Source organism: Hyperoodon ampullatus (genome assembly GCF_949752795.1).
Source record: "Hyperoodon ampullatus genome assembly, chromosome: 3".
In the NCBI taxonomy this organism is placed as follows: Eukaryota; Metazoa; Chordata; class Mammalia; order Artiodactyla; family Ziphiidae; genus Hyperoodon; species Hyperoodon ampullatus.
This window is the reverse complement of record NC_136916.1, coordinates 56,516,490-56,539,445: the sequence shown is the minus strand read 5'-3', so window position 1 is coordinate 56,539,445 and position 22,956 is coordinate 56,516,490. Positions and strand designations below refer to the sequence as shown.

The 22,956-nt window shown below is 47.9% G+C and overlaps 1 protein-coding gene across 2 annotated transcripts in view; it reads right to left on the bottom strand.

The window, feature by feature from the left end:
* MAP2K1 (mitogen-activated protein kinase kinase 1) overlaps positions 1 to 22,956 on the bottom strand; it is a gene marked incomplete at its 3' end in the record, with an annotated part of 76,517 nt that overhangs the window by 5,912 nt on the left and 47,649 nt on the right. For both annotated transcript variants that reach the window (XM_079700318.1, XM_079700319.1), the window contains one exon: positions 2,564 to 2,688. In XM_079700318.1, the coding sequence (XP_079556444.1) occupies positions 2,564 to 2,688 (125 nt within the window). The remainder of the gene's footprint in view (positions 1 to 2,563; positions 2,689 to 22,956) is intronic.

The window sequence follows — 22,956 nt, the reverse complement described above, 5'->3', positions numbered from 1 at the left end:
GCAAGAGAGGGCAAGGCTGCCCTGCTTGGTCCCAGCCCTGGGTCTACTGATGCATTTTATCTTCTTCTGCCCCTTCCTCTCCAGAGCTCACATCCTGTTTCAGGACCTCCACTAACCTCTTTAATTTGGCTTCCCACCTGCCCCCAAATACTGTATCTACTAAATCCTAGCTGGCTCCCGTGGGTCTGACCCCTAACTACTGTCTCCCCTATAACCTGCCCTGAACTAACAGCATCCTACCCAGCTGGGCCCTGGCTAAGCTTCAGCTGTGGCTCCAGCTTTGCTCAACCATGTCACTGTCTTGCATGTGCAGGACAGCTTATCCAAAGCCCAGCATGAGAGGTTCATCTTGAGTCCTGAGTCCAAAAACATGAAGCTTCTGGAACATGGGTCATGAATGAGGTATCAGTGGGTAGAAAGAACACTGGCCTTGAGAGTAAGGAAAGCTGAGTTCTAAGACCAGCTTTGCCACTAACTCACTGTTCTTGGGCAACATCGAAGAGTAGAAAAGGCAAAGGATCTGGGTTCAAGTCCCAAGTCTGGGACTTACAAGCTGGGTGATCCTGAGCCTCAGTTTCCTGGGGCTAATGAAATGGGGCTAACAACATAACAAAATGGGGCTAATGATGATAGTAACAACATAACAAAATACCTGCTCTACTAACTAGGGCACTGGAAAGGTCAAATCAAATGAAAATGTATGTTAGATGTTGCAAAATGTTATGCAAATATGAGTTGTTATTGGTGAGAATAGTCAAAGAGAAAGAAATATATATAGTGCTATACAAAGCATTATTTTTATTGAGCATTAATTGAAATAGTACATGTATTTCAAGAACCCTACCAAAAAAAAAAAAAATCTTTATTCTGACCATCGTGCACTTATTTAGACATCAAATTCATTTCACCCATAGGATTTTTCACTAACCCCAACACTGAACTATTTTGGAACTGACTATGTAACCACAGAAACCCAAACCACTGAACCCTGGATCAATATAAGTTCCAGGGCCTTTTAATCGATTTTGAACTTGATAGTTGGCAGTTGAGTAGCCCAGGGTGCTAGCTGCTCAGTTTTTAGACATTTAGGGAAGAAGCTGAAGAGCTGATGGGCTTCATGCCTTTAGCCACTGGAATGGAGGGGGTGGCGATGTGGGTCAGCGCCAGGTGAGTCATGTCACCCGTGGCTGGAGTCACAGTGTGGGGAGGGGACAGACAAGAAGGAATGAGGGTGTGAGCAGGACCTTCCACACAGGGAGGCCAGGAACAGCTGCCAAATCTTACCTAAGAGGCAAGTGAGAGCCTGCAGTGCAAAGGGGGACTGACCGGCAAGGAAGCCTGGCTTTCAACGCCAGCTCTGCAAGGTGAAGTGGGCAGGTCACTTCACCTCCCTGAGTCTAGATTTCCTCATCTCTAAAATGGGTACACTAATCTTTACTTCATGGGACAACCATATAGATCAAAGAGGATCATCACTCCAGGATGTGAAAGTCCTTGAAGAGTGTACATAAAACACAACGTGCTAAGATGCCCTGAGCCCCCGTGCCGGCCCCTCCTTCCACCTCCGCGAAGGCCTCCCACTCCTCCAACTAACGCTCCTCCACTCTGCCCTGGTCAGCACTCATCCAGAGCCACGTTTCCCCTTTCTGAATCCTTCTCACGAGCGTGTTAGCCATTTACTCACCCATTCCGTCAACCAAACATTCACTCACTTGCCAACAATTCCCTGAACATCTACAGTGTACCAGGAGCCAAACCAGACCCTTGGGACAACAGAGACACCTCCGGCCCTATCCCTGCCCCCCAGGGAGCTGGTTGTATGGGGGAAGCAAGAGAACGTGCCAATGTCACCCCTGGGCGCGGTGGAAGCCAGCAGGGCTGGAAGCAGGAAACACCTCAGTGACCTCAGGCTGTCAGCTGAACTAGACTCCAGCCAGGGGACCAGGTAGGTGTGCCGTGGTGAGAGACGGGCAGGTAACTGGGAGACATGCAGTGAGGAGGGAGAGAAGAGGCTGGAATGGGGAGACAATTCTGAATACTCACAGGAGATGGGGGTTGCTAGATGCTAAAAGGATGGGGAGCTGGGAAGAAAGGTTAAAGGCTGATGCTCAGGTTTCTACCTTGAAAAACTAAGGAAACAGTGATGCTACTTACTGCTAATGGAAATGGTGGGGCAATGTGGGGTGGGGGCATGTCTGGGCATGTCAGTCAGAGGGTCTGAAGACGATCAGGCAGAGGTCCTGAGGGTAGCTGGAGCTCAATGTCATCAGAATGGAAGCCAAGCTCTGGGAAACATCCAAGTGCCAGTGAGCTGAAGCTGCGATCCTACTATCTCTTCCACTGAGTCAGGGCCCCAGAGCCCCAACCATGCTCCACGGCCTGTGAAAGGCCAAGACCATCTCCCCATCAGACTTTGATCTCCTCAGGGAGGGGACCACAATGCCTCATCCCTCGTTCTTTCTCACCCACCCCCATCACCCAAGCACAAGGGTCTGGCTCCACCCACTTGGCTCCTATTCCTGATCAGATAAGAAGCTGGAAAAATGGAACAAGCTGCTCATACCGACATGTAGGACCTTGTGCCCACGAAGGAGTTGGCCATGGAGTCGATGAGCTGCCCACTGACCCCAAAGTCACAGAGCTTGATCTCCCCACGGGAGTTCACTAGGATGTTGGAAGGCTTGACATCTGTAGGGAAAAGAAAACAGAAAAGTAGAGAATTGACACAGGTAGGTTGGGAAGGGGAAGGTCAGCGCTCCCCAGACAGACCAGCCCTGACCACGAATGCCACGACACACCCCAGCCCCCATCACAGAGCCAGCCCTTGGCTTAGGAGCACTGGACACCAAGGCCCCTTATTGCCCTTCGTTCAGGGTTCGAGGAAGGGCTGTCAGCAGAGGAATGACAAGCTGCTGTAGAAGCGGGACAGAAAGCCAGTGTTTTCCACTCTTTGAGAATCCAGACTGAGCCAGATGACCCACAAGAGGAGTCAGTTACCATGAATAATCAAGATTTCAAGGTCTGTTGTTTCAACTGCCCCTGTTGGCAAGACACAATATCTGCCGCCAGATCATAAGGTAGGAAGACCTGGATGCTTGCTGAGGCTACAGACCAAAGACTAAAGGAAGATGGGATGGAGGCAGGAACTCCTATTATTGACCTCATGCACAGAGCATGTGGGTTTTATAAATGTGTGTGCCAGGAGCTGAGAGCCAACGTTTGATTCTCCTTCACTGAAGTCACATCCCTAACAGCCTGCTCAACTGCATCTACCTGTTAGTCAGGGAGAGTCTCTTGCTACCGGGGCCAGAGAACTAGGGAGGCCTGAAAGCTGCTCTTCAGGGTGAGGCAGTGCCCCCAGCACCAGCCGCATTCCCCTTCCCTGCACTCGGACCATCCCCGCGGCCCGCCCTGGCTCCCATCACCAATATTAGTCCACTGGCTCTTCCCTTTGCCAAGAGGTGAATTTCCAAATGTTTTTCTTCTACCATCTCCTCTGATTCAAACAACTGCCCCGTGAAGCAGGCAGAGCAGAGCCAAGAATTCTCACTTACTGAGGCTGGGACTTGGTAAAGGTCCCCAGGGCTTTGTGGACAGACATCAGCAAAGCAAACAATGAGACCCGCTCAAGAGCAGGCCAAACCCAGGAGCAAAATCGTAAACCCTGACAGGGAATCTTTGACGGAAGTAATACAGACACTATATAGGACATCTGGAGAACCAGAGGAAAAAAATGAAACCCCCATAATTCCAACCTACCAGAGCCACTATTAACATTTTATTATTTTCCCCTTCAATACTCATATGTGTTTATTTATCCTTAAACAGATTCTAACAGATCCATTTAAGTATCTTTCCAAGGGTAAACTGAAAAAAAAAAAAATCACCCTCTCATATCCCAGTAAGTCCTTCACCTGCCTACCTCCACCCAGCCCCTCATCATCCCCAGCCTGGGTCAGGTCCTAACCACAGCCCCCAGCCAGCTCTAGCCTCTCTCCACCCACCGCAGGCTCCACCAGGGCAGGGATGTTGGCTATCTGCCTCGCCCCTGTAACTGCAGAGCCAGGACAATACCTGGCACATAGGAGGTGCTCCAAAATGCCTGTGAATGAATGGAGATAAACTCACCATATACACATGCACACACTCAGCACCATGGGTGCTGTCTTTCTAAGACCCAGCCCTCAACATGTCACAAGACACGACAGCACAGGATACGAGATCTTTCCAAACCCCTTGGCAACCTCCCGTGTCTCTCACATAGAGACTCTCAGAACACAGGCGTCAGAAACAGCCTTACAGGGCATCTGGTTCCTCCCCTTCATGGTGGAGACGAAAAGCCTACGGCCCAAAGGGATCCAGGGACTTGACTGAGGTCACACAGCAAAAACTGGATAGAGCAGGAACCAGAACTCAGACCTTGTGATGCCTGGACCTGTCCTCTCCCCACCCTCCCTGCTGCCACATCACTCATTCCTGTGTCCACTGAGCTCCTGCTACATGCCGGCACCACGCATGTACCTGGACACAACAGCCAGCAAACTAACCCTGTTCCCACTGTCACAAAGCTTACACTTTAGTGTGAGGAGACAGACTAAACAAACCAACAAACCAATGTGCAGCATCAGGTGGTCTCAAGTCCATGAAGAAAATAATAACAAAACCTGGTAAGAGCCCAGACAGTGAGGGGGCTGCTGCTGCGACAGGGTGATGAGGGAAGGCTTGTGTGCAGGGACGGCCCTGGAGCACTGACCTGGGTGAAGTCACGCGGTGAACCGTTCGGCCTCCTGGAGAATTATCTCAAACACACGGGGAGGTTATAACCTTCAGGAGCTCAGGAACCAACTTTTCCTTTGTTTCTTCCCAAGCCTAGTGTTAGGACCGGCCCCGACCAACACTTCCTGCCGAGGAGCCCCTGGTCCTCGTCTCCACAGCACCGTGACCCTTCTCCAACAGAGGACAGATGCCTGACCCTGGAGGCCGGTGTTCAGTGTGTGCGAAGTGAGGCTGAGTGACAGGCCGGAGCCGGGAGAGCTGGGCACAGGGAGGCGCCCCAACATGAGTCCCTCCCTCCACCGAAGAACGTCCCGGCCTTTCCTTCCTGCAACCGGACCACGAAGCCCTGAGCTCCCTCACCTTCCAATGTTCCCATGGCCTGTTTAGAAATGACCTGCTAGGCCTTGTTATAAAGCAAAGAGTGGCACTGGCTACAGAGACAGGGGACCTGTGTTCAAATCCTGGCCCTGCCGCCTGCTCTAAGTGCAGCCTTCAGCAAGTTCCTTTGCTTCTGTAGTCTGTGGTCTGCGTATCAGTAAAGCAGTGATAACAATCCCAGCTCTCGCAACCTCACCAGATGGAGACCAGGATCAATCGAATGAACTGTGGGCATTTAAATAGCACACACGTTACAGGATCACAAAAAATGATTCTTTCACGGGTTGCCCTCTAAGACAGGCAGTTCACAGCACCAGACACCCACTCCCTCACCCCGCCCTGCTGCTCAGACACCACTCTCCAGGCCACAACTGCTGCTCAGGAGCGGCTGCACTGCCTCTGTGACTGTCCTTGTATCTGATTTCTAGTCACATGGCAAGCCAGCCTCCTTTTTTGCAGACTTATATAACGCCACTTTCCTCCCTCCCTGGCTGTGGCTCCTGCTTCTGCCACCTGCCCAGGGAACTTCGCTGCCTGGGAGGCTGCAGAGATCCATGCGGGTGGGGGCCAGAGTGGAGCAGGGGGAACCCTCAGGGGGGTCTCCCTGCTTGGACCACATCCATCCTGGAAGCCAGATGCACACACAGGGCCCCTCCTGGTGACCCTGAAGGCCTGACAAGAAGTTGCTTGGAGACCTGGGCACTCCACTCAAGAGCGTGTGGCCGGAGCAGCCAGGCCAGGACATGCTCCTTCCCGGCAGCCCTGGCCAAGTCGGGCTCTTCTCTACAGGCAGAAAAGAGGTCAGATAAGGCCAGAGAGATTGTTTCCTCCAACTGTCAGCCTCCCGCATTTGCTTCCCACAGTCACTGCCTCTCCTTCCTCTGCTCCCGTGCCCAGGAACTCCTCCCCCAGCCTGTCTTGCACGGTGACCGGCACTTCTCCCTCCTCCCATGGGGCAGCCCCCGCACAGAGCCTGCCTCGCAGTACAGTCCAGGCCCCTCGGCCTGCCCTTCCAAGCCCACTGTCCAGCTCACTTCTGCAACTTCTTGCTGCAGCACGTCTCTGTGTCCACCTTCCCCAGGCTGGGGCTCACCTGCCTCTCTGTGCTGGTCCCCACCCCTAAAACCTCCTCCTTTGCCACCCACCTGTTCACCTCTACATCCAGGTGCCTGGTTCTTTTGAGTGCCCTTCCCAGCATGGAATACTGCCCTGCTTTGGAGCCCTGGGAGGTTTAATCGGGCTTTTCCTCCCACATCTTCCCTAGCAGCAACCTCAAACATTGTTCACATCACAGGCGCAAGCCCTCTCTACTCCCCAAGGCCTCTTCAGGCCTTGGGTTCTCTTTCTGACCCTCCAATATTAGGAGAATGAGGCTGGGAGGAGCCTCAGCGTGTGGTGGGACACTCTATTCCGCAGCAAGCATCCACCGCTCTCCAAGCTCCCAGGCTGACAAGCTTCCCTAGGAAGACAAGCTTCCCTAGGAAACCTACAAGATGCTAAGGTCCGATACCCAGATCCTGCCCTGGCTCTGCAACAGTGAAGATGGATAAACCCTCCTTCTTCAAAAATGATTACGGAGATGTTATGAAAAAACTAAGTGGAAGAAAGTATTTTCTTCTCTGATATTTTCTGCACCAGAAATAACCACTGTTCAAAGCCTCCTGATATTTCCCCCATGAGCACATGATATTAACTTGACTTCTGAGCATTTTCTTTCTTTTTTAAATTAATTAATTAATTTATTTTTGGCTGTGTTGGGTCTTTGTTGCTGCACGCGGGCTTTCTCTAGTTGCAGCGAGCGGGGGCTGCTCTTCGTCGCGGTGCACGGTCTTCTCATTGCAGTGGCTTCTTGTTGCAGAGCACGGGCTCTAGGCGCGTGGGCTTCAGTAGTTGTGGCTCACAGGCTCTAGAGCACAGGCTCAGTAGTGGCCACAGGCTTAGTTGCTCCGCGGCATGTGGGATCTTCCCGGACCAGGGCTCGAACCCGTGTCCCCTGCACTGGCAGGCGGATTCTTAACCACTGAGCCACTAGGGAAGCCCCGACTTCTAAGCATTTTCTACTCCTCTTTGGATTAAAGAATTCAGCGGGGTCACTTGTTTATTCTATAAACACTAATAAAGTGCCTGCACTGAGCTATGAGTAAAAAGAACAGGTCCCTGTCCCTGTCCAGGCTGTCACCACCAGGGGAGACAGAATTCAACAAATTAGAAGCCAGCCAACCTCGGAAGACACAACAGCTCTGGTTCATTGAGCACCTACTATGCCAGGCCTTTTAAATATATTGTCTTCTTTAATCCTCACGACAATGGTGTGAAGTAAGCATTATTAAACCCTGTGCACAGACGAGAAACACTGAGGTCCAGAGTCTGGGAGTTATCTATAAAAGTTACAAAGTGAGGTAATGGCAGAGGCTAGAGTAGAAGCCATAGATTGTTTATCCAGAGGCTAGCTAATCTGGGTCTAAACAACAGAGCAAATGGCGAACCATAGTGGGTTGTACTCCAAAGTTTCAGAAAAGCCATTACTAAGTTGTGGGTGAAGGTGGTCAAAAGGCACAAACCTCCAGTTATAAGATGAATAAGTCCTAGAGACGCAATGCACAGCATGGTGACTACAGTTAACAATACTGTATTGTATATTTGGAAGTTGCTAAGAGAGTATATCTTAAAAGTTCTCATCACAAGAAAAAAATTGTAACTATGCAAGGTGATGGATGTTAACTAGACTTATTGTGGCCAATCACTTCACAATATACACGTATATCAAACCATTATGTTCTATATCTGAAACTAATACAATGTTATATGTCAACTGTATCTCAATTTTTAAAGAAGGTTGTGGTTGGGAAGCAGGGGGGGTCACTCACATTACCAATGAAACAAGCTTTATCTGGGAATAGGAGCTGACTTGGGGTAGGTTGAAATCCTTAAAATCTGGTTGTGAGAGAAAATAATTCTGAGCTCCAGTTTAGTGAGCAAAGTGCTTCCTTCTCAGCTCCAGCTCATTATCCTCCTCCTTGACAAGTTTAACTGCAAGAGACGTGCTGACAGCAGGAACTAGAGGCTGTTTCCCACCTCCTGATTAACAAGTGAGTTCAAACAGTGAGCCTTCGGAGCACGTGTGCCAGGTCCTAACAAGCAGCTATTTTTATCTCTCCATTTTCAAGAGTTTTGCAACCACGTCCAGCAACTGCATTTCAATTTCTGCTTCCCTCCCGAGATTCAGTAGTGTTTTTTTTGTTTTTTCTTTTTAATTTTTAATTTTTGGCTGCGTTGGGTCTTTGTTGCCGCATGCGGGCTTTCTCTAGATGCGGCAAGTGGGGAGTAGTCTGTGTTGCGGTGCACGGGCTTCTCATTGCGGTGGTTTCTCTTGTTGCGGTGCATGGGCTCAAGGGTGCGCAGGCTTCAGTAGTTGTGGCATGCGGGCTCAGTAGTCGTGGCTCACGGGCTCTAGAGCACAGGCTCAGTAGTTGTGGCGCACAGGCTTAGCTGCTCCGAGACATGTGGGATCTTCCCGGACCAGGGATCGAACCCGTGTCCCCTGCATTGGCAGGCAGATTCTTAACCACTGCGCCACCAGGGAAGTCCCTGATTCATTAGCTTTGAAATGCTTTCATTTTCTACCTTAGTGCACCCCTCTCTGCAAATGCAGTGCTCATCCCTGACCCAAAAGGCACACAAATGCTGACCATTAAACAAGAGATGATGTTGCAAGAGTTCAGGATTTGGCTTTCATCAGCACAAATTTGAAATCAGGTAGTAACAACAGCTACAGCAAAAGGTATAGGGGTTACAGTAAAGGGAGAGGGAGAGAAGGGAGAGAGAAAAAGAAAAGGGAAAAGGGGGCAGTAAAGGCAAGAGTTTATGGATCCTGGATTCCCTGATCTCTCATTTCTAATGAACCCATACTAATGCATGGCACAGCAGCCCCATATTATAGATATGGAAATTAAGGCTCAAGTAGAAGCCACTTGCCAAAGACCACAGAGTAACCTTCCCATTAAAAGAGCATGCCTTATAGCAGCAGTATACTTCCCCTTCCAGACTATCTGGGCGACTTCAGAAGACAAGCAGATATTCAATCTATCACAAAGCCAATCAACCACCTGTGGGCAGAAAAAAAACACTGGCTAACTTGGATGCTTATCACCTGTACTTCAAGAAAGAGAAATTAGCTAAAAACCTGTTTTGACCTGCTGAGAGCTAATTTTGCTCAGCAGGAGGAGAGGAAATTTTTAAAAAAAGATGGAAAAAGGAAAGGTAGAGGTAGGTCGGAAATCTGTTCATTTTTAAATGGAAAGTGGGAGAGAATTTCTAATAATATCACCATAGTTATGGTGACCCAAGCTGCACCAAAGTAAGGCATTGCCATTTGTGCCTGGGTCACGGTCAGCATGATTCACCCGTGAAGTCAAGGTCACTCACCAGTCGTTCCTAGCTTAGCTTGAGACAGGCCCTAAAGGAAATGCCTAGGAAGTCATTCGCTCTTGCCAGGTAAGGACAAACGTAAGCTAAGTGGAGCGGGAACATCCTGTGTAACCTACTGAGAAGGACCCTCCCCACCACATACACTTACTGGGAGAAGTGCTCCTCCCTGACTCCAACCGACTGCTCCAGGTGGAGACTGACAATCGGAACCCTGTCCCCTGACGCAGGCTGGGCCACTCCCAGTTCCCCCATCCCCTGGCATGGTGATCTGGCGGGTCTGGGTATGCGACCAGTATTAGTCCAATTAGAGCCCTTCCTTGGAATTTTCTATCAGAAGCTGGGAAAAGCTCTTGCCTCCCTGATAATGAGACTAAAGCCAGAGGCAGTGGTTCCCATGTGGTAGCGACGGCTGGCCTGAGAGAATAAAGCCAACATCAGAAGAGAAACAAATGAGAGAGAATTAGCAGGTTCCAGGACATGCCCCCCGCCACCGCCCACCCCTGCCCACCCCCGGGGATACCGAAATCTGCAGATGCTCAAGTCCCTTATATAAAATGATGCAGTATTTGCACATAACGTATGCACGTCCTCTTGAATGCTTTAAATCATCTCTAGATTACTTACAATACCCAATACAAGGTAAATAGTTATAAATACAATGTAAATGCTGTGTAAATGAAGTTTTGCCTTTTGGAACTTTCTGGAATTATTTTTTCCCAAATATTTTCGATCTGCAGGTTGGTTGAATCCAAGGATGCAGGTATAGAGAACCGACTACACACCATAATTGAAGTATAACAGCTAATGGCATTTGAGTGCTTGGACACAATTTTCCCTAAGGCCAGGCTGCTTATTCTTCCTGAGGTTTAGTGGCTAAGCCAAAAAACAAAAACAAAAACAAAAAACCTCTTTTATTGTTTGAGCTAATTCGTGTTCACCAACAACCAAGAATCCTAACATCCACTGATTCTTATCATCAATTGGCATCAAAAATTACATTAAGTAGGTATACAGTGTGGTGTGGAAATGGTAGCACCAACTTTGGAGTTAGGCAGATCTGGATTTGAATCCTAGCTCTACCAGCACAAGCTGTGTGACCCTGCAGGAGGCCAAATTACAGAGCCTCCTGAAGCCTGTTTCCTTGGCTGTCAGGTGGGAACAGTAATTCCTACTTGATGGTAGGTACTAAGGGCTCATAAATAAGAGGAACTACATATGAGATACACAGAATGTAGAGTTCAATGTCTCTGAAGCTTGGGGGGAAAATAAGAGCTAACATTTGTTTGAGAAAAAACACAAGCAACAGAGAGAATCAGGTCCTGCTGGGTGGGGTTCCTACCTATGTGGGCCCTTCCCAACCCCCCACCCCACCCCGTCAGTGCCAAGAGGATCCATGCTGTTCCCCAATAGTCTCTGAATCATTCACTCTTGTAGTCTCTAATCCAGATGCCTTCTGTATTCATATTCATTCTACCATCCTTCTAGTCTTTTCTGTTTGTTGGAGGGGGTGGGAAAAAAGGGTTACCTCAAAAGTAACCCCTTAATTACCTCCCTTCACCTACAGGAGGGAGCTCCACCAACTATTTGCTCCAGATAGGTTTTGCTAGAATACTCAGGGACTTGGGCCTGGGCTCTGTCTGGGATGGACTTGATGCTCGCTGGGAGCTGGGGTTGGGGTGGGAGCCCTTCCTCCTGACCCTGGACAAAGCAGAGAAAGCCAAGCTTCAGAGCATGCAGGACAAGGCAGCCCAACATGGAGACAGGTGGCCTGGGATCCCAGTGGTCTTCCATCCCTGCCCTGTCCCTTCCTGAGCACTGGCAACATCTGGCCCTTGGGCTGCCCAAGGGCCCCCAGATCCTTATAAGGAAGTCCTCTGTTCTGTTTACACTGACTCAAGTTGGTTTCTGTTAGTTGTAACAAAGAATCCTCACCGGGAGGCTCCCACCTCCTCCGGGAAGCCTCGCCTGACCCCTCTCCACCCACAAGGCTCCCTTCTCCCTGGAGCTCTTACCATGTATGTCACTTGTCATGTTAGTAGGTTTGCCACCTTCTTTTAGTCACATTTTTTCCTCTTAAAAAATCCAAACATTCACAAAAGTAGAGAGTGTGTAACCATGTATCCAACATCAGCTTCAACAATTATCTACGCATTGCCAGTCTTGTTTCAACCAAAACCCTCAGTTTTTCCTTTGTGGGGTGGGAGGGAACAAATATTTTAAGCCGAATTCCAGACCTTATGTCAATTCATTCATAAATCTTTTATCCAATTTTTAAGGTACAGTCTTGCTTCTTTGATTAGGACTACAAGCTTCTTAGGAGCCCAGCATTATATGTTCAATGTGCTTTCTTTTTCTTTTTTTTTTTTTTTGCGCTATGTGGGCCTCTCACTGTTGTGGCCTCTCCCGTTGCGGAGCACAGGCTCCGGACGCACAGGCTCAGCGGCCATGGCTCAAGGGCCCAGCCGCTCCGTGGCATGTGGGATCTTCCCGGACCGGGGCATGAACCCGCGTCCCCTGCACTGGCAGGCAGACTCTCAACCACTGCGCCACCAGGGAAGCCCCTCAATGTGCTTTTAAATGCCACAAACTTGACTCTGTTACACACACATGGTCCATGAGTTTCCTCTTCATCTGGTCCTGAGGACAGTTCCAGGAGATGGAGAAGGAAGCAAGATTGCAAGATTACCACTAAATGAATGAAGGTAAGGCTCAGAAGTGATGAGGGACTCTGACAGGATCACTCAGGGAGCCAATGGCTGAGCCTGAGGGAACCTTCCATGAGGTTCTGTCCACAGCCAGGACACTAAAGGGAAAGGGAAGCAGTGGCTCTGAGGCCACTTGGCAGGTAGCAGCTTTCTGAGGACTCACTGCCTGCCACTACCAGCCAATGACAGCACCGCACACACTTCATAAGGCGGCAGGCACTTACCTCCAACAATAAATTCTGAAACATGTTGTTTCCAAACGGAAAAAGCAAATCCCACCATGTTTGTTTCTAATTAACTCGGTGCCGTTAAGCCTAATGCTGGTTCCCACCCTCAAGCTGAGATGCTCCGCTAGACTACGTTGTCACTCTGTAGCGCTGGGCATGGTGAGCTGGGCTCCACCTTGCTAGGGTAGTGGTTAACAAAATCTGCCCCTTCTTTGGTCACCAGGTCACCAGACTTCCAAGTCAAACCGGCTCTCCTGGGCCCACAGTCCTCCTCAGGAAGTTAACTGTAACTGAGGAGAGCGGCAGTACCCCCAGCCCCGAGTTTCCCTTAGAAATGAGGCTTTGTGATGTGAGAAGGAACAGGACACAGCTCTGCCAGGATCACCTCTCAGGCTAGGGTAACAGGTCTTTCCTAGAGGGAGGAGGCACAGCCTTAGGCCTTGGGTCCCTTCCACCACCTGCCTTGGGGAGGGCCACAGGGCAAACCTTGTGGCTTCCTTCCCTTGACTTCCCCATCCGTCCACACCAGCACCTGGCCTCTGCTCTCAGGGGCTTTGTAGGATAATCTCTCCCAACCTGTGTCCTCTTCACCCCTCCACTCGGTGACTAACCCTGACTCAGACCCACGTTCTTTCTTCCGGAACCATGGCAACAGCCTCCTAACTGACCTCTCTCCCCTCTCGCCTCACCTTAGCTGCAGCAGCCAGAGGCCTCGTCCTCCAAGGACAGCTTGCCTCCCTTCCCTGTGCAGGAGTGCCCCTCAGCTCCCCACTGTCCAGGCTAAAATACAGTCCCTGCGCGTGGCGGGGAAGACCCTCCTCAATCGCTTCAACTAATTCTCACTTAACTCCCACCAATTACCACCAGGAATCCTTTGTTCTAAACACCCCAAATGACCTGCTATTTCCTGCGAGGACATATATCTATGTTTCCCTGCCTGTGTGTCATCATGACTCATGTGTTTCCCTCTACCTGGAATTCCTTTCACTGACACTGTCACTTGCGTAACTTCTCCCTATGCTTCAGAGCTCAGCCCAAATACCACCTCCTCCACGATGCTTCCAGAAAGGGATCTGAGGAAGCGCTTTCCCTCCTCCAGCGTCCCATCTGCCTCACTTGAGATGCTAAGAAACAAACTTGTCTGGAGGCATAATCCATCGCTGTGGGTCTAGCACTGAGGTAATTCTAGAGAACATGACTCACATTTCTTTTTTTTTTTTTTTTTTTTTTGCGGTATGCGGGCCTCTCACTGCTGTGGCCTCTGCTGTTGCGGAGCACAGGCTCCGGACGCGCAGGCTCAGCGGCCATGGCTCACGGGCCCAGCTGCTCCGCGGCATGTGGGATCCTCCCGGACCGGGGCACGAACCCGTGTCCCCTGCATCGGTAGGCGGACTCTCAACCACTGCACCACCAGGGAAGCCCCATGACTCACATTTCTAACCAGAGACCACATACTGGATTCCAGCTACCAATCAGCCACTCTCTGTTTCTCTCCATCTGTAAGGTGGGGCAGTCTAGACAGAGTCCAAAGAAATCTGTTCTCCCTATAAATTCACTGCCCCCTTGAGGCTGTCACCACACGGCTGGTGGATGAGAGTAGCAGGCAAAGGAAGCAGAGGTGTAGCCAAGGCCACCCCCCGAACACCACGGGCAACCTATGGGTTGAGGCTCAGATGACACTCCCCTGCCACACACGGACAGGGACTGTGCTCAGGACAGAGCCCTGTGCGCAGCCTCAGGGGCCACCCTGACTCTCCTCAGGCAAGCCTGGCTGGCAGGATGCCAGGAAAGCTCTGGCAGGGAGACAGTGCCTTGCAAGGGTCACTGAAGCAGCCACTCAGAAACTCATTACATGCGTATCTGCCACCAACAGCTTGTAAAACAACAAAACAAAAACAAACTTGGGCCACTTCAAATGCCTATCGGCGCCAATGGCAAGTCTGACTGAAGGGAGAGAAAGACTTTAGAGGTTGAAATCCTGACTGTTGTGAGGACCCTGTTCCTCTGGAGGCTGTTGCTGGGGTCCCTCGAAGTGCCTTGGAGATTCCCAGCTGTCCCCAGGACTAGGATCCAAAAACACTCTCATAGTCTCTGCAGAGGGCTTAAATCTCATCCTGACCTGAGAGCTCCCTGTTTTCACAAAACTCCTCATCCCGGGCAATTAGGAACTCTTTTGGGGGGTCCTCTGAGCCGGAAGGTCCCAAGGTACAAACGACTCTAGCTCTGCAGAGAACCATCGCAGCTTGCTCCAATCACAGTCTGGCTGGGTGTCCCCTCAGGCCAGCTTTCTCAGTACACTGCAGCCCAGGCCACTAATTCAGTGCTGGGCATAAAGATCAGGGAGATTACACACTGCTTCATCTGACAAAAGTTAGAGAAAAATAAGCTGAGACTTAATTTAACACGGTTCTCAGCATTTATTGACGTTCATCTGCCAGCAACTCCAAGGCAGAAATTATTCACCAGCTAAGTTGTATGAACTCTGCATTGATCTAAATCACGTAATCCTTCTTCAGGGTCTTAATCAAAACAAGATTTTTTGTTTGTTTGTTTATTTTGGTTGCACCGGGTCTTAGTTGCGGCACCTGGGATCTTTCAGTTGCGGCATGAGGGAATCTTTTTTAGTTGCGGCACGTGGACTCTTAATTGTGGCACGTGGACTTCTTAGTTGCAGTATGCGGGCTTCTTAGTTGGGGCATGAGGACTGTTAGTTGCGGCATGCAAACATTAGTTGCAGCATGCATGCGGGATCTAGTTCCCTGACCAGGGATCAAACCCGGGCCCCCTGCATTGGGAGCATGGAGTCTTACCCACTGGACCACCAGGGAAGTCCCAAAACAAGATCTTGATAATGACAGGGGGCTAAGAAGCATGGTGGGCTGGCAGTGCAAATCACAGCTTTAAATGGCATGAAGCACAGCTGCATCTGAGCACCCCCATACACACCTTAACTCATAGCCTAACTACTTAGGTCAGCTTTGGTTGAACTAGACCTCTGACCTCCTGCCACAGTAAGTGGAAAGACTACCCAGAAACCTTTGGAGCTAAGCCCTCTCAGAGCTCCAGGATCGGGGAAATACCCTTTTCTCCTACCCATGTCATACACTGTTTTCATGAAGCACCTCAAGTGAATCAACTTACAGCTGACCTTTGTGCTTAAATTCTAAAGCTTTCTCAGTTGGGGGATTCTTCTTCCCCTTAACTCAGTGGTCAGGAAGATTTTTCTGTAAAAGGACCAGAGAGCAAATATTTTAAGGCTTTGAGGGCCACACAATCTCTTTCACAAGCAACTATTCAACTCTGCCATTACAGCACAAAAGCAGCCACAGACAGCACTTAAATAAGCCTGGCTGTGTTCCAATAAAATGTCTTTATGGACACCGAAATTTGAATTTCACATAATTATCATGTGTCACAAAATTCTGAAAAACAAATCTTAGCTTGCAGGCCATACAAAAATAGCCAGCAGGCTGTGAGCTGCCAATTTTGCCCACCCCTGCCTTAAATGCTTAATTATTGTTTTGATCCTGTGTTAGCAGTTTTCTGTCTTTCAGACCCAATGCTTAATATTATCTATAGTGGAACAACTTTTTTCACCGTAATTTGCTTGCTTTCAGAATCTGTTCCTCCCATCTTCTAGTTACAGAACTCCTCTTTTTCATTTGGGATATGCTCCTCCACAATAGCGAGTGTTCCTGCTAGGGTGCCAATGAAGGGACCCCATCAATCTGCCCCAGAGGTGGTTTCATAACTCAGGATGGCCCACCACACTACTCTAGTCCCCTGGACACAACAAATGGTCCAGGACTGGGCAGGGTCTCCAAGCAGAGCCAACTAGTGATTCAAGCGCTGACCTAGATGCTGAGGAGGCTGGGCGGAGCTTTCTCTGGGATACGGAGCACTAAGGACTAGAAGTATCGGGCTAGTGAGGTCCGTGCTGCCCCCAGTGAAGAGAATCTGACTGAAAAGGAAGCCCACATAAGGAGGAGTAAAGCCAAGAGGTGACCAGAGCCCTGAGGCTATCATTTCAACCCCATATTCATCCCTGCCTTTGGACCTCCTGGTAACTCTAGCCAATGCACTCCCTCTTTTGATTAAGTAATCTTGAGTTAGGTGTCTGACACAGCCAAAGAATCCTGACTAATTATATCACATCAGATTCTATTTGACAATTGGCAGCATGGCGATTCATGCACAAAACAATGACACTGGTTGTGCTCCACCACATATTAGAATCACTTATAGATATGTCTCTTTTCCCCTGTTAGACTCTAAGCCCCCAGAGGACACAAGTCATTTATGAGCCATCTTTATGCCCTCTGCAGTGATTCACCCAGTACCTTGCACTTGGTAGGTATTCAGTGAATATTTTACAATACGAATTAACTTTTCTTTGATGGGGGAAACGTCTACGAGAAGGGCAAGTAAACACAGAGGAACATGTGTGTGTACCTACCCACGACTATCCACCAGCATGTCACCCAGAGATTTCAGAGAAAACGTACACTCCCAGAAGGACCACAGATCGAATCCCCACCTCCCAACCAACAGCCCATGAACCACACACACCAGACTGAGCCGCACAGACCGCTGCTCCCTTTGTACACCCGGAGGAAACAGAATACGATGTCCGCACGACACCAAAGCAGATCACAGTGCACCGCTTCACCGTGGATGAAATCCAGAATAGCTGGCCACAACTTCAGACACGGGGAATACTGCCTCTACTTGTCCTGCCCAAGAAGTCCTGTTCCGCAGTGGCAGAGACCAAGCACTTCAGGAACCACAGTGAGAACCTGCTGATCTCCGGGTTCCCATACAGCATGGACACATCAGAAACATAGGAAAGGCAGCCACAGGCACAACCACAGCAGTGCAGCTCACTAGCACCAGGACATGCTCACCCGGTCGGAGAAAGGAAACTGCAAAACTTTCAAGAGGCTGCTACCTAGCTGGAAAAACAGGACCTAAACGGTACCTGAAAACAGTTGTTTACCCCCCAAATACCATTATTGTACTTCCTCTCACTTAAAAAGTAATCTGTAAGTGCAGGTATGCCTAATTTTGTATCACCGACATATTCCCACCCCCTAAAAAAAAAGTTTGAATCAAACTGATATAATTTGCTTGCCTTCTTGAAGAGTCTGTGAGAAATTGGATTTGAAAAATCCTCTAGTGGGCCTCCCTGGTGGCGCAGTGGTTGAGAGTCCGCCTGCCGGTGCAGGGGATACGGGTTCGTGCCCCGGTCTGGGAGGATCCCATATGCCGCGGAGCGGCTGGGCCCGTGAGCCATGGCCGCTGAGCCTGCGCATCCGGAGCCTGTGCTCCGCAACGGGAGAGACCACAACAGTGAGAGGCCCGCGTACCGCAAAAAAAAAAAAAAAAAAAAAAAAAAAAAAAAAAAAAAAATCCTCTAGTGAATGTTTTGAGAAAGCAAATAAGTGCTCCTAGGGCAACTTGTGCTATAAATTACTTTTGTACATTAGTTTTACTTAAAGCAGGGCACACCTAGACATCACTTTCAACCTAATAATTTAAAATCCTGTCACCTTTGCCCACGGATGTGCCAACCACACTCAGTAGGAAGGGATGGTCGCTTGATACTTGCGTGACTGTCGCGGGAGCGTACGCTTAGAGGCAGTCACGGCGGCCCCCCTGTGGGAGGTGACTGAGCCTGCAGCCCCCCCCCACCCAGTGAGGCGAAGAAGGGCCCGCTGGCCCAGCAGCAGCATCCCTGTGGGAGCCGTGGACTCAGGCAGCTGCTTTTCTGCCTGAGTGACTCAGCCACCCAAACCAGAGCAGCCCTCCCTGGTCCCTATCCCAACACAGTCTGGGGGTTCAGCTTTTCAAAGGCTTCTCTATACTTTTCCAGGCTCCTTCCAGTGAATATGTTTTGAGAAGCTTAAACCAAGTTAGGCTGGTTTCTGTTGTTGGCAATCATAAAAACCTACTAATTCATCTGCTAAGCAGCAGCTAACATATATTAAGTGTCTACCATGTGTCAAGCAATATTCTAAGTGCTTTGCAGGCATTATCTCAATCCTCACAACCTTTAAGTAGGCTCTGTTTTCTCCACTTTTCTGAGGTCTTGAGAAGTTAAATTACTTGCCCAAGGTTACACAGTAAGTAGCACAGTCAGCATTAGAACCCTGTGCTTCTATCACTGTGACAGAGTGAAAAAACTGGCCATAATATTTTGTAGCTCCTCCCAACAAGAGATAAAGTGCATCCCTCTACTTTCTGAATCTTGGCTTGGCCACGTGACATGCTTTAGCCAATAAGACATTATAAGAAAACCTGACACAAGCACATGCTTAAATGGTCCTTGAGTACTGGGGTTACCCCCTCTTGCTACTGAAACCCTAAGACCATCATGGGAAGAAGCCAAGGGTTTAGCCTCCCAGAGGATGACTGAAAACGTGGGGAAGAAGGCCCTGCCATCCCACAGAACTGTACAAGGTAATAAGCTGTTGTTGTTTTAAAACTACTAAGTGTTGGTGTGGTTTATTACACAGCAAAAACTAACTGAAATAATCACTGAGCTATCCCCACCAAGTCAGTATCAACAAGTAAAGAATTTTAAAAAACATAAGGCAGAGAAAAAGCCTTTTTATTTTTCCCCTTTTTTCCTCAAGGACAGAATGAGAAGAAATGGAGTTTAAATTTCATCAGGAAAGAATATATTTAGAGCAGAGGAGGAACTTACTGGCAGTGAGAAAGCCTAAAGACAGAGGCAGAGAGTCTCTCTCTCTCATTCTCACCCTAACTCAGCTTCCAGGAATCGTTCACTCATTGCGCTTCTGGTGAAGGAATCGAGTTGTGTAAGAGTACCATTTCCAGGCCAGGCCTTCCAGTGAATTCTTTCAGGATTCTTTCTGGAGAAGACCCACAAACAGCAGGAGGCTGAAAAGCTGAGCGGCCAGGCCAGGGCTGCCTGCACACACACTGCTCACTGGAGCAGAAGTCCTTCTAGTGACTCCCCCTTCTCGGCTGGGCAGGGAGTGAACCCTCCACCAAGACATCTGTCCAGAGACGCGTCTGGCGCACAAAGCAGCTCTGCATGCCAAACAGCAATAAATAGTGGAGCCAGAAAAGAAATTCCTGGGAGAGTGGGGGCAGCAGCACCAGGCAGAAGGGGAAAGCAAGCTGGTTATTCCAGGAATGAGCCGAAACCTTCCTCTCTTTGGAACGAAAATAAAGTGAGCCCTCCATCAGCAAAGCGGAGCATGGCACATACTAGGCACATGGTAGAGAAAAAACCAGGACTAGATTCATGACTGGGTTAAAAGCAGAAGACATGGGTTCTTAGCCCAGCTTCACTGTTGATTCCTGTGTGTTCTGGCACAAGTCAGTCACACACCCACCCATTTAACAGATCTTTCAGGAGGAGCTAGTCTGCTATCATGTTGGGAACTAGGGATACAAAGATGAATTCGACGTGTTCCCTGATTTGAAGAAATTCACAGACTCGCGAGAGAGACATATAAACTCTCTGAGCTTTGGTTTCTACATCTATAAAACAGGAAAAACGCCTATTTCAGAAGGTTTTTTGGAATAATAAGTGAGATAAGTTGCATAAAGCACCTAATACAGCACTTGGCACATAACAGGTCCTCAGTAAACAATGATCATTATTTATTACAAGAAAGGGACGGACACTGTGTCAAAGGAATACAGAGGCAGAACACTTAATCCACTTTGGGAAGGGGCTGGTTCATGGGAAAGCTTCTTGTAAGAAGAGATGTTTGAGCTAAACAGTAACATTATTACAATTAGCTATCATTCATTAACGACTTTGACTAATTTTCACGACTATATGAAATAAGTATATAATTTGCAATTATTGCTCTTTGGCATGAATTATCCTCATTTTACAGATGCATAAATAACTCAGAGAGTTTATACACCCTATCTGTAAGAGAGTTAGGATTTCAACTTTAACTGGCTAACTCCCAAGCCTCCGTGCCATAGTACTTAAAAAAGGATTAGCATATAGAATGGATAAACAACAAAGTCCTACTGTATAGCACAGGGAACTACATTCAATATCCTGTGATAAACCATAATGGAAAAGAATTTAAAAAAAGAATGCATATGTACATATAACTGAATCACTTTGCTGTGTAGCAGAAATTAACACGACATTGTAAGTCAACTATACTTCAATAAAAAAAACATAGACATGATATATTGATATATTAAAAAAAAAAAAAAAAGGATGAGCAGACTTAGTCTAACAAAGGTATGAGTGTGAGGGGGTGGGGTGGGAATTAGAAAGTCAGCATTGCCAGGAAAGGCAATAATAGGAGCAAAGGTGCAGCCCCAAAAAGGAATTCAATCTCACTGGATCTCAGTTTCCTCACAATTTATATAAAGGAATAAGAAGGGCAATTAGCATTTGTTAGGCCCTTCTATATGCAAAACACCTTGCCAGATGCTTTCCATATGTAATTTCATTAATCCTCACAGCAACCTAGGAGCAGGCAAGAGGATTCCATTTTATAGATGGAATGGAACGGAACACCTTTACTCCACCAGATCCTTCTACAACACTGACCTCATGGGTCCCTCTAAGTGAGATTACACATATTATTCGCAGCCCCAGAACACAGCCCCATACTCAAGAAATGTTGATTCCTCCTCTCCTCTCAGCTACTCCTATATCCTAGAAATTGACACACTAAAATATTCTAACATAAAACACAGAGGTCTTTAAAAAAACACAGATTAAGGTCCACAAACTGCTGGAAAACTGTTCCCCGCCTCAAGCCATACCATACCTCCTACTGACACTTTCTTTTTTTTTTTTTTTTTGCGGTACGCGGGCCTCTCACTGTTGTAGCCTCTCCCGTTGCAGAGCACAGGCTCCGGACGCGCAGGCCCAGCGGCCATGGCTCACAGGCCCAGCCGCTCCGCGGCATGTGGGATCTTCCCGGACCAGGGCACGAACCCGTGTCCCCTGCATCAGCAGGCGGACTCTCAACAACTGTGCCACCAGGGAAGCCCCTGACACTTTCTTAATTTTCAGTGGAAAGAAGACAAAATGTAGCCAGTGCAGTTAGAAAGCAGAAGGCTTTCTACAGTTTTGCATTTTAAGTGTATAGTTTGATGCATTTTGAAGAAATGTATACACCTGTGAACCCAACACCAAATCAAAATTTAATATTTTGATTACTCCAGAGGGTTCTGTCATGACACTTTGAAGTTCACCCTCACTCCAGCGCCTCAGATCCCCAGGCAACCACTGATCTACTTTATTACTGTGTTACTGTGGATTAAATCTGACAGTTCTAGTAGAATCATGCAGTGTGGACTATTTTCTATAAGGCTTCTTTCACTTAGCATAATGTTTTTGAGATTTGTCCAAGTTGTGTGTATCAACAATTTGTTCATTTTTATTGTTGAGCTGTATTCCGCTGTTTGAATATATTAAATTTTGTTTACTTGCTCAGCTGGTGAAATATTTTGGTTGTTTCTAGTTTGGGGCTATCATGAATAAAGATGCTTATGACATTTGTGCACAAGTCTTTGTGCGGACAAATGTTTTCATTTTTCTTAGGTCAATACTGAGAAATGGAGTTGGTGGGTTATACGGTTTAATTTTAAAAGAAACTACCAAACTGTTTTCCAAAGTGACTGTCCCTTTCCCTGGCTGTATTTAAGAATTTGTCTTTATCACTGATTTTCAACAATTTGACTTTTTTTTTTTTTTTTTTTTTTTGCTTCTTGCTTTTTTACAGCTTTATTGGTGTATAATTTTCATACAATAAACTCCATATACTTAAAGTGTATCACTTGATGAGTACATATATGACCATGCCCACAATCAAGATTATAAACACATCTATCACCCCCCAAAGTTTCCTCATGCTCCTTTGCAATTCTTCCCTTCCTCCCCTTCCTTCATTCTCCAGGCAACCACTGATTTGTATTTTGTCATTACAGATTAGTCTGCAATTTCTAGAATTATGTAAATAGATTCACACAGTATGTGACACAGCTCTTTGTCTCTTTCATGCAGCATCACTCTTTTAAGATTCATCCATACTGCTGCAAGTTATCAATGGTTTATTCTTTTTATTGCTAAGCAGTATACTATTGTATGGATATACCACAATTTGTTTATGCATTCAACTGTTGATGGACATTTGGGTTGTGTCTAGTTTTCGGCTATTACAAATAAAACTACTATGAACATTCAGGTACAAGGGCCTGATTGGACCTATGCTTTCTTTTTTTCTTTAGGGAAAATCCTAGGAGTGAAATGGTTGAATGTATCATAGATACATGCTTAACATTTTATGAAACTGATAAGCTGTTTTCCGGCACAACTGCACTGTTTCACATTCCTGTCAGCAGTGACTGAGAGTTCCTGTGGCTCCACGTCCTCAATAACATAGAGTTACTCTCTACAGACATTCTAGTGGGTGTGTGGCAGTAAC